The 12,485-nt window shown below is 41.1% G+C and overlaps 1 protein-coding gene across 2 annotated transcripts in view; it reads left to right on the top strand.

Moving 5' to 3' along the window:
* TAF3 (TATA-box binding protein associated factor 3) overlaps window positions 1-12,485 on the top strand; it is a 178,162-nt gene that overhangs the window by 122,022 nt on the left and 43,655 nt on the right. The window contains exon 3 of one of the 2 annotated variants that reach the window (XM_045874450.3): window positions 9,262-11,087. In XM_045874450.3, coding sequence (XP_045730406.1) covers window positions 9,262-11,087 — 1,826 coding nt within the window. Of the gene's footprint in view, window positions 1-9,258; window positions 11,088-12,485 lie in introns of both variants that reach the window. The other variant, XM_045874449.3, reaches the window with a different exon arrangement.

Genomic DNA, 12,485 nt, shown 5'->3' with positions numbered 1-12,485 from the left:
TCAATATAATCTGGTAAATAGTTTTATTATTTTTCTAATAGTAATACTGCTGAAAAAAATATTTATTGTCAGTGTGGGATGATTGTTTAGCAGCTACAGGCAAATGTGGTTCCTGTCTTGGTGGAGCTTAGTTGAGGAAACAGATAAAAACTGCTAAGAATCAGTTACCAGTTGTGACTCTTTATTTTGGAGGTAGGGAATGACCAAAGAATATTCCTTTGAGAAGGCAGTACATAAGCTTAAGATTTAAAGGGTGAGAGAGAGAGACAAGCATGGAAATAACGAAGGGGAGAGTGTTCCTAGTAGAGAGGAGCAGAATATGTCGCTGTAAAGATGCCGAGAAGGGAAAGAGCTTGGTAGGTTCCAGAAATTCAAAGAATGGTCATGTGGCGTGAGCAGAAAAGTTTGCGCATAGCTAATACTCTTGACAGCTTTAAACTGAAATATGTCCCAGTTTGGGTTTGGAAAAATGCCTTGCCAGATATGGTCACAATGTTACAGTTCTTAAGGCATGTTTAATCTTTTCATTAAATGCCTTCTGAGGACTGGAATTACTTTCAAATAAAATCTTTTATTTTAAATCCATAGTCCATAAAAGTATTTGACGCTGATGAATTTATAGCCATATAATTATATATAGTTGATCCTCATTACGCATGAATTCTGTTTTTGCAATTTTACCTGCTCACTAAAATGTATACGTAGCCCCAAATTCAGCGTGCGTGATGCTCTCCCAGGCACTCACAGATGTGCCAAGTGTGGCGAAGAATTTGAGTTCCCAACGTGTATGTTTCTAGCTGAGTCCAAGCAAGGGGACACTCTGCCTTATTGTTTTAGTTCTCATACTGTAAACAAGTGTCATTTCCATGGTCACTTTGTACCATGTTTTTCATATTTTTCGCTTTTGGGTTTTTTGGTTTTTTGTTTTTTGTTTTGGTGATTATGCTGTTTAAAACGACCCCCAGGCACGATGCTGAAATGCTGGGTAGTGTTCCCAAGTGTCAGAAGGCTAGGATATATATGCCTTATGGAAAAAATACATGTGTTAGATCAGCTTCATTCAGGTGTGAATTACAGTGCTGCTGGCTGTAAAAAATGAGTTCAGTGTTAATGAATCAACAATGTATATTAAATGACATAAAACAAGGCTATGTATTGATCTGCTGACAAAAATACAGTGACAAGAGCCTCACAGGAACCTAACCTTATATTTCCCCTGGGAGCAGCAGTTCAGTTTCTGCTAATTTAGTGTTCACAGCACCTTTGGAGAAAGAACCACTGCAGATGACATGAGTCCATTGTACATGTGTATGTGAATACATGATTAACATGTTGCTGTGTAGTGAGCCACCCCCAAATTGAGCGGCTTAGAGTAATAGCAACTGTTCATTAGCTCCCAAGTCTGTGGGTTGGTATTTGGGGTTGGCTCAGCTGTGCAGTTCTTTTGCTGGATGTGGCCGGCCTGGGTTGTACACTTGCAATCAGCTGGTCATTGATGGCCTCACTCGTGTCTGATGATTTGGCTGGGGCTCTAAGGCATGCACTTCTCATCCAGCAAGCTAACCTTGGCTCATTCATGTGGGGGTGGTTGCAAGTTTCCCATGAGCAGCAAGAGGGCAAGCCCCAGTATACGAGTCGTTTTCAAACCTCTGCTTATGTCTCATTTGCCAACTCTGACCCACTGGCCAAGGCAAGTAGGCTCCCCCTCTTGATGAGGAGTCCATTGAAAAGGCATTGATGTAGAGAGGGGAAGAATTTATCTTCTGTTTTTATACTCTAACTCATTTATTAAGCACTTGGCTGGATTCTTTACATACTTTGTCTTATTGTTACTGAGAAACCAAAGAGGTAGTACTTTCTGTTAACCCTAATTGGCGTGAAAGGAAATTGAAGTTCAGAAAGATGAAGTAACTACATAGCCAGTCATTGGCGAAGGCAGGTCGCACATATTTGAATGATTGCAAAGTTTATACTCTTTCTCTACTATTGGCCTTCTGATAGACAAATGGCTAATTTGCCTAATTTGTTTGGTCCTGGGGAAAAAAAAAAAACAGCAGTAAGATTAGTTTCATCAATATAGGAAAGAAAAACCTGCCATTGTTTGTCTTGGGAAAGGAACCGTCACTATTATAGTATAGTGCACGTGGTCTTACTGTGAGTTTGAGGAAGTCAGGGCAGCAGTGATGTGCAAATGTGTGGTGCTTGATTTGCACGAAGGGCCTACATCCTTGGTATGGAATCTTAGTTGTAATAGAATTTATTCCGAAATACTTAAAGGAAGTTGATTAAAATATTAGAGATATTGATGTTGTCTGATGAGATCTTGTATTTATTTCTTTTAAAAAAAATCCACAATATTACCATAGCTAGGCCCTATTATGCTATTGTAATCATAGTTGAACCAAGAAGGGTGATTAATGATAGCAATTTATTGTACCTGAGGAGGAGAGAAAATAGGAGATGTTGTCGTTATCATAAATCATATCATAAATAACCAAAAAGAAGCACTCAGAATGCTTGTGTGGTGTCAGCAGCCAGCCCCTTCAGGCCCGTTAGCCCAGGATGTAGCCATAGAAACCCCAAAGTCATATTGTTATCTTAGTCTTGCTGCAGTTATGTGATACAACAGCATTAACATATAGATTAGGCCATTTATAATACTAGGTGTCATTTCAGGTTGGCTTGCTTATATAGCATTTTAGTTTTTTATTGTGCAGAATGTTAGGGAAATAGTGCTTTTTTACAGGCCAGTGTGTGTATAAGTATTTATAACACATCATCTTCACTCTGCTATTAATTTATTGTGTTATTGATTGGTTGTACCATATGAATTGTCACTGCCTAATTGTCTTGTCTTTGCTAGTAATTTCATTTTTTTAAAGTAAATAGGTTTATTTAAAAAATACCTACTCACTTACACACACTGAGTTGTGTGTTAAGGGTCTAATTTCTGCTACATTATAGACAGCACAATTTGAAAAATATTTTATGAGGGGATGTAGATGGGATTTAAAAAAAATTTTTAGCCTCATTTGGAACTAAAAATAAAGTGTTGCTGTGGATTGTTTTTGTAGTGCTACTCTTCCTGTCTTTCCCAGGCATCCAGTGTCCGCTCACCATTTTCCAGCTGCCCCAGACACCTACTCACCCAGCATCTTACTCGACCGAGCCTCCCCCCCCACCACCCCCGGCAGTACCCTGTGCTCTAAACCCTCTTTGTCCCCAGTGGTCCATCAGGTTACTTCAGTTATGTTCCAGTTTCTCAGTCTCCTTACCTCAAAAAGTAGGGGAGAGTCATTCATTCATTAGCTTTACAGCCTCAAAAATATTTTGGCAGCCTCATTTATCTAAGACGTAAACAAAGTGGTCAGAATGCCAAGCACGGTTGTGTGTAGTCCGTGAAATATTTAGGGGCAGAAATAGCTCTGTCCTGCCCTTTAGATCATCCCACATATACGGTCGACTATGTGTGGAGATGGCCCCAATTAAAAAGATCCTCAGCTCTTACAAGTAGGAAGTCATATGTCAATACTGAGGTTTTGCAGATGAGAAAACTTCGATGTGGGAGAGTCAGCGGGCGGTGCGAGGTGAACTCATGGCACTGGTAACAGATGCCACACGTAGTTTCAGTCTGGACCCCCTCCGTCCTCATCTCCCTGGATGGGGCTGTATGTGGACCTTATACCGATCCCTGCCACAGCACTTGAGCTGATGGCCACAAAATGTGGTTGATTCTTAAGGATGGGAAATCATGTCCTATTTGACTTCATACAGGATGGAACAGAGTGCTTGCCACAGGGATATTCAGAAGACACCCAGTTGACGAGGTGAATGAATGAGTAATAGCAAGAGTGAGTCCCTTCAAGGAACTGGTGACAATAGTATCCAGATAGACAGAAAGGTGTTTTTTGAAAAAATACGCATTTTAAACAAACCTTTTCATATTTGTTAATAAAAGAGGAATCTATTATAAAAACAGCAGGATGCATAAACTAAGAAGAAAATAGGTAAGTTTGTGTCATAATTGCTAGAAATTTCTGCATGTGTATTTCTAAAAAAAAAATCACAAGATTTTTTAGTTTTAGAAATCACAAGAAATCTAGTTTTAAATACATTTAATTTTTGGTGAAATACGTACAGATAGCATTTTATTGTCCCTATATTTAAAGTTGAGAAATGCAAGTATAGTTTCTGCCTATTTTGAGATCATGCCACTAAATTTTAAAGTTGCATGCATCTGTGTAGTTAATGAGATAAAAAGCTTTCAATGCCATATGAAAACAATTTCCTTTTTTTCCCCTAATGTCCATGAGCTTTTTAGATTATAGTGTTTCTTTAAAGGCATTTATTGTTCTACTTAAAAAGATATTTTGTTCTGAGTCAATATTTATAGTAGCTTAGAATTAACCTATTAAAAACCCTTGCGGTGTGTTCAGGCCTTATTGCCTTGTTTTGTCTTTTGTTCGAGAAGTTTGGTAAAGAAGCATGTTTTTCTCATTACTCCTCTGGGAAAGGTAGCAAGTGTGGATTATTTATTTGTGTCATTAATGAAGAAAAATTGGTGTGGAGTTTGTAGTGACTTGCCTACCTGCATCAACATCTGTAAAAGTTTTAAAAAGATGGACGTTACCATGGACCCATCTTATTTCTGGTCCGTAAGTAGAAGGGAACTTGACCATTGTTCTGCAGTCAGTCACACACTGAAGGAAAATGTTAATTTGATGAAACTGGGTGAAGGGTATTCATGAGTTCTTTGTAATGTTCTTAGAACTTTTCTGTAAGTTTGAAATTATTTCAAATTAAAAAGTTAAAAAATCATTTTACAATCACATGTTGACCTGGAATCATTGATTGTTTAAATGAGAGGACACCTGAGAGATCATCTCTATCTCCTTCTTTTTCCATACCTTATGATAAGATACGGAATTTGCTACCAGTTAAGTGTCTCTTTTAAATTGTATTTCTGACCATGGTGATAAATTTGCGCTGAGTCATTCACATTATTTACCATCATTTCCTTTTTTTGACAAATGAGAAAGCATACCACGTATGCAAAACTCTGGCAGAATGAAAAGTTACTTTTTAATATGGTGGGTTTTCCTTAGATTGAATTATAGCACTTATGTAATTTATAATTATAGATTGAGTAGATTATAGATTGAATTATAGCATATGTGTGTGTGTGTGTGTGTATACACTTTAGTGAATTTATATGAAGAACAAGGTCGTTGATAGCGGGCATGAGCCTTTACCAGAGACTTGACATTTTTTTGAAAATAAAGTTTCCTCTACTGCTTTAAGTATGGTTCTTCGTATGTCTCTTTTCTTATTGTCAATATCTTTTTTTCTCCTAGAAGTGTAGGAGTTTTATCATAATTTATGGTATTCTTTGAAGAATGACAGTACTAATGATCAGTTATAACAGATATCACAGGTTTGAATAAATTCTCACACAAAGGATAATCAAATCAAAAGTCTTATCACCATTAACGTTAGCCAAATTTTAACACAAGCAGAATAGAAAGTCCCAGTTTTGTTAATAATTCCTTACCATACCTTTAGGAGCATGAGCAGTAACACTTGCCCAGAAGTAGCTTCCCTTACTAAAGTATCTGTTCTCCTTAAAAATTGTCCCCAGCATCTCTGGACTGCTTTCATTGCAGGATAGAGTTATTAGGCCAGATGGGGAGGAGGTGATATCCACTTGACCTAAATGCTAACTTAGGACTCAATGCTGTTATGTGGGATTTGAGAGAATTGGGCTTTTTTGTTTTTTGTTTTTTGTTTTTTATCTTCTCAAAAAGGATTGCAGGGTTAACTTTATAATGTATATCTCTGTTATTGACCAGTATTATTATTTTAGTAGTTTGAATATTGAACTCTAATTCGTTGTTCTAGCTCAAAAAAACAAAGAACAGGCCTTTCATCCGGAGGACCTATAACTAACTCTCTTTCTGTTGGTCCTGGGAGTTCCCTTTCTAGGGATTGCTTCCATTAGAGTAATCCCTCTGCCCTCCCAGGGCATCCACCTAAGGCCCTCTCTGGGGGACTCACCCTCCCAGAGCTGATCTAGATCCAGATGCACCTCCAGAGTTAGGAGAGCAAGGCATGCTTTAACATATTCTAAAGGCCCTGCTAAGCTGAACCTTCCTCTTTCTGCTTTGGCATCGTTGGGATTTATGAACTTCTGTCAGGTAGGAGGAGGTTATTTGGAATTCAGAAATAAAATGGTAATAAGTACTCTAAAATTTTTTATTCATTCGCTTGGAGAATATCCTAAAGCTCTCTTCTTTCCAATTTTTTCATGTTTGCCTCTTAGCAGTTAAGCAGATTTGAGGTCTGTCTCGTCATTCTGGTGAAGACAGGGTTGGAAGGGGCTGTTCAATTTTTCTGAATAGAGTAGATCTAGGACAGGGATCTGAAAACTTTTCTGTAAAAGGCCAGATAGTAAATATTCTAGACTTACTTGTTGCTTATATAACCAGAGTATGGTAGAGCCCAAAGCGGGAGCGTGGCTATTTCTAGGTGCTACGAAAAAGTGTCACGGAAGAGGGAACTCATGATTGGAGGCTAAGGAGAGATAGTCGCCAAAGTGTCAGGGGGGCAGAGCCCTCCAGAGGCTCCAGAGGCACAGAAGCGTGTCCTAGGGGAACTGCAAATCAGTCCGCATGGCTGAAAGGCAGTGTGCTCAGGGCGCAGTGAAAAGTGAGGTGAATTACGGATCAGGTGATGGAGCACCATATAGGTGGTGCTGGGGAAATTGGGTTAATTTTACATTTTAGAATACTGGTTTTCAACCTGTTTTAGCCTCACAGCAAAAGCTTTTGTGGAAGGCCGGCAGGTAAAATAGATAACATTAGGGGTAACCATTCCACTTAATAGAGAATAGGGGACCCAGTCTGCATTGTGTGGTGCCTCCAAAGGGGTCCCTCAGGCTCCAGGGAACTCCTTCGGCAAAGTAGTGCCATAGGGACCCATGAAAGGTTCTTGAGACGGGGAGTCACACACTCGGATTTGTGGTTTCAGAAGATCGGTGTAAGGCAATAGGAAAGATGGGAGCTGGAGGCAGAGAGACTAGTTAGAAGTACGGAGGGATGGGGTGGCTGGGTGACAGACACTGGGGAGGATATGTGCTACGGTGAGCGCTGTGAATTGTGTAAGACTGTTGAATCACAGATCTGTACCTCTGAAACAAATACTACATTATATGTTAAAAAGAAAAGAAGAAGATGGCAGGAAGGGAAGAATGAAGTGGGGAAATCGGAGGGGGAGACGAACCATGAGAGAGGATGGACTCTGAAAAACAAACTGAGGGTTCTAGAGGGGAGGGGGTAGGGGGATGGGTTAGCTCGGTGATGGGGATTAAGGAGGGCACGTTCTGCATGGAGCACTGGGTGTTATATGCAAACAATGAATCATGGAACAGTGCATCAAAAACTAATGATGTAATGTATGGTGACTACCATAACATAATAAAAAAAAAAAAGTACGGAGCAGAGGTGCTGAGGATTAGAACAAACAGTAGTAGCGATGGAGAGAGCGCGTTATGGGAAATGCATTAGAAAACTGTTCACGATGTGGAAATGGAGAAACAAAGGAAAGAAGGAGTCTGCAATGATGTTTTTACTTAGGTGCCTGGATGGGTGATAGTGTCGTTCTCAAGTCATGCTAACTAACAGTCCGTATGTCTCAAATTTGTCTTGTGCTAGTCATCATTAACTGTTTGCCCAACTGCGTGTCTAGGGCTTGAGCTAATTAATAATCATCTTCCTTCTCTACTTCTTTATTTCTCTTAATGACTGCATTGCTCACTCACCAGGGCTCAGAGCCTTGAGATGGTGCTTGACTCCTTTCTCCCCTCTTAGACCTAACCATGTATTAGATTCTGTTCATTCTATCTTCAAAATCTCATCTACCTCTATTGCTTCCTTTTGTTACCACTGTTCTAATTCAGACCCTGTTGTCACTAACCTACATCATTTCAGTAACTCCTAACTTGTCACCTCTCCATTATTATGTTACCTCCCATCCATCGTGTATGTTCCTGCCAGAAGAATTTGCTAACATATACCCTGTGATTTTTCTTCCTTGTCTAAAAATCTTCACCAGGTCCAAACTACCAGTAGAATAAAGATAATTCGTTCTCTCTGGAATTCAGAGCTTCTAGGGCCTGGATGCAACCTTAGTAGGCCTGCTTTGTACTATTCCCCATCTTACACCCTGCTTGCCAGACGAATTATTCCCCGGCCTCCTGTATTCTACCTCCATCTCTTCGCCATCTGTTCCTTCATCCTGTACTTCACCATTCCTAGTCTCCAGATATCCAAAGCACTACCTAATTAGTGAAATCTTCCTTAGATCTTTAATATTGCAGTAATCTTTCTGCTTTGAACTTCCCTAGCTCTTTATCTGTCTTATGGTGCTAATCACTTTCTGTGTGCTATACACATACACTGTGTCCCCATGCTAAACGGTAACATGCTTCGTTAATATGTGTAGAAAGAAATAATGTGATCTTAAAGCAACTGTCAAGTAGGCGGGCCAGTAACATTAGCTCCTTTTGAAAGGTCAGGAAACAGGCTGCAGGGGTAAGAGATTGCCCAAGGCCAGAATGCTAGCGGAAACACCATCTCTGTAATGCCAAAGCCAATATGTTTGTCACCCACCACTCTTGTCTCTCAGAGTGGCTCACGTCAAGCAAACAGAACAGAAGACGTAGTAGTATATGAATCGTATCCAGGTTGGAGGCTTGCATTTTCTAAACTCCAAGAATTAACATTTGTTATAAGAGTCCTAAAAAATGTATGCTTTTTTGTCATTTCTGAGGTAGTAGTCATATAATAACCCACCTCTTGATCTTTAGAGGTATGTGGCGGGGGGTAGGGGGGGCGGTGCACACGTATGCACAGCTGTACAAAAGAGGAAGAAGGAAGAGAAAGACAGTATTTAGTCAGGTTAGGAAAATAATTAAGGAAGCGGGAGACAAACAGGAAATACTTAGACTCCAGATCCTGAAAGTAGGGCCAAACCACTTGAAAAGAAAATAATCAGTCTAGATATCTGCTGTCTCTGATTGCCACTCTTCAGAGAACGATGGCGGGCAAGTTTGGAAGATCCTTGAGGATCTACCACTTTACTTACCTCTAAACACTGTCAATAAATTCCTGTCTTTCCTAGAAATCACGTTTGAAGCATTGCTGTTATTTGTTAGGACTTTCTAAATATTCCACTAACAGCTCTTTTCTTTTCCTTTCCCAGAAGAAGAAGAAGAGCAGGTGCCCACTGATGGTGGTACGTCTGCAGAAGCCATGCAAGTTCCACTGGAAGAAGATGATGAACTGGAGGAGGAGGAAATTATTAATGATGAGAATTTCTTGGGTAAGAGACCGTTGGATAGTCCCGAAGCTGAAGAAATGCCTGCCATCAAGCGACCACGGCTATTAAGCACTAAAGGGGACACCCTGGACGTAGTGGTATTGGAAGCGCGAGAACCCCTCAGCTCAATAAATACCCAAAAGATTCCGCCAATGCTCTCTCCAGTCCACGTACAGGACAGTACAGACCTGGCCCCTCCATCACCCGAGCCACCGATGTTAGCTCCAGTTGCAAAGTCACAAATGCCAATCACAAAACCATTAGAAACGAAGTCATTTACAGCGAAAACAAAGACTAAAACTAGTTCTCCGGGGCAGAAGACTAAATCACCTAAAACTACTCAGTCACCAGCAATGGTTGGAAGTCCCATTCGGTCACCAAAAACTTTATCCAAAGAGAAGAAATCTCCTGGACGCTCTAAGAGCCCCAAAAGCCCCAAGAGTCCCAAGGTGATGACTCATATTCCCCAAGCACCTGTCAGACCAGAAACACCAAATAGGACTCCTTCAGCTATGATAAGTGAAAAACTTAGTAAAGAGACCATTCAGGTAAAACAGATACAGACCCCGCCAGATCCTGGGAAACTCAACAATGAGAATCAGCCAAAGAAGGCTGTCGTGACGGATAAAACGATCGATGACTCTATCAATGCCGTGATTGCACGGGCTTGCGCTGAACGAGAGCCAGACCCTTTTGAGTTTTCTTCTGGATCGGAATCCGAAGGAGACATTTTTACCAGCCCTAAGAGGATTTCAGGTTCAGAATGCACTACTCCAAAAGCTTCCACCTCCTCCAACAATTTCACTAAGTCAGGATCCACTCCTCTGCCTCTTTCAGGCGGAACTTCAAGTTCTGACAATTCGTGGACAATGGATGCATCCATTGATGAGGTTGTGCGGAAAGCAAAAATGGGAGCCCCTCCAACTATGCCTCCCGGCTTTCCCTACATCTCTTCTCCTTCGGTCTCTCCTCCCACCCCTGAACCTCTGCACAAGGTGTATGAGGAGAAAACCAAGCTGCCTTCATCCGTGGAAGTCAAAAAGAAGTTGAAAAAGGAACTGAAGACCAAAATGAAGAAGAAGGAGAAGCAGAGAGATAAGGAGAGGGAAAGAGACAAAAGCAAGGAGAAGAGTAAAGAGAAGGACAAAGGGAAAGAGAAAGAGAAAGAGAAGGAGAGCAGCAAGGAAACCAAGTACCCCTGGAAGGAATTCCTTAAAGACGAAGAGCCAGATCCCTATAAGTTTAAAATAAAAGAATTTGAGGATGTCGATCCAAAAGTGAGATTGAAAGATGGAATAGTGAGGAAGGAGAGAGAGAAGCATAAAGATAAGAAGAAAGACAGAGACCGAGGCAGAAGGGATAAAGATAAGAGAGACCGGGAGAAGGTTAAAGAGAAGGGGCGGGAGGAGAGGCCCAGATCGGCCCCTGGGCCCCTGGTGCTGCCCCCGAAGGACGCACCGCTGCCCTTGTTCAGCCCCGTGGCGGCCGCCAGGGTCCCTGCAGTGTTGCCCGCTCTGTCGTCGGTGCTCCCTGAAAAACTGTTCGAAGAAAAAGAGAAGCCCAAGGAGAAAGAAAGGAAAAAGGACAAAAAGGAGAAGAAGAAAAAGAAGGAGAAAGAGAAGGAGAAGGAGAAGAAAGACAAGGAAAGGGAGAGAGAAAAGAGGGAGAGAGAGAAGAGAGAAAAAGAAAAGGACAAGCACAGGCATGAAAAAGTAAGCACATTGCTGTGTCCAGCGCTGTCCAGACCCAGTCGGGCTGAAAAATGCAGGTAGACAAAGCCCGTGGTCCTGTCTGTGTTCTGGATGTGCACTGCCCATAAGGAAACGGGAAGATACTTGTAATGTGGTGATGAGGTTTAATTTTAATTCTAAGACCCACAGACTTGTAATCAAGCCCCCTCCGTGCTAAAAAACGTTACAGATTCATAGCCCAAGAGGAATCTAATCTCAGACCGTAAACCCTCTAGTAACAGACAGACTAACTAGTCTCTAGCAGTTTAAAAACACCTGTCAGTCACCTTAAACTGTAAATAATATTTGTGTAATTATCAAGTGTACGGGACACTGCTTTGTGCCCAAATTATTAGATACCCCAAAAAAGACAGCATCCATTTTACTCAGGGCATGCAGAACTGTGGCACTATTTTCAGAGAACAGCTAGGCCTGTGGAGTCCCTCCTGGAGGATTCGTGTCCCTTTTTGGTGAGCCGTGTCTGTAAGTGTTTAAGGTTATGACTGTCTCCTCCTTTCTGTAGCGTCTCTTATCCTTCTATTTTCTGCTTTAATAAGATTAGGACATGTTTCCGAGTATCTAGGCTCATCGGGCTGCCTGGCCAGTGGGCAGAAAATAATTCCAAGTATTTTACAATATAAGTAAATCAGGCTCCCATAGAGTCAGCCAAGGAAACTGATCTATATCCCGCAGTTTTGTAGAAACGGGGACCCTAAGCCTTGGGGCCCAGGATGTGACCTCTGCTTTTATGGCTTTGCTCTTCTGTTCATGGTTCCTTGGATTACAGTGGTCGACAGGTTGGTTTGAACATTTCTTTTAAACTTTCTGAAAAAGTGTCTAAGTATTCATAGTGTCATACACACAGATTCTCAGAGACCCTTTCCCTGCCCTTTTAGAAGCAACCCTCTTGGAGGCTGGCCGGAAAATAACACACAGTCATTTTTTTTTCCACATAATAAAATAAGATGTACTTGACCCACGGCGGATCTTTGACCAGTACTTTTGCAATATTTCAAATTTTAGACTTACCTAGAAAACTTAGTTTGGCTGACAAGCAGTAATGGCAACTCTCACATTTTTCTGCCTAACTTTATGCTTTTTCTGTCCGCCTTGGCTGTTCCAACATATAACAAAGTAGAATGGAAATCCTGATATTAAGAACTAAACATCCGCAAGTTTAACAAGACACAGAACTCCAGCTCTTGTTTCCATTTTAAAAATCATCTTACTCTTCTGTTATGTTTATGTGGCACCTGGCACTTCCACGTACCTTATTTTCTCCTTCTAATACACCTGTGCCTGAGGGCCAGCAGGTACTGTTACCAACATTTGTGGATGAGGAAGTGAGTGTGAGAGGGTGAGTTGTCCAAGATCAAGGTC

The sequence above is a fragment of the Mirounga angustirostris genome, unplaced genomic scaffold (assembly GCF_029215605.1).
Source record: "Mirounga angustirostris isolate CCGP_5_RB_7025 unplaced genomic scaffold, mMirAng1.0.hap1 SCAF_5, whole genome shotgun sequence".
NCBI classification, from domain to species: domain Eukaryota; kingdom Metazoa; phylum Chordata; class Mammalia; order Carnivora; family Phocidae; genus Mirounga; species Mirounga angustirostris.
The sequence above is the reverse complement of the archived record's forward strand: the minus strand, read 5'-3'. Positions and strand labels throughout refer to the sequence as shown.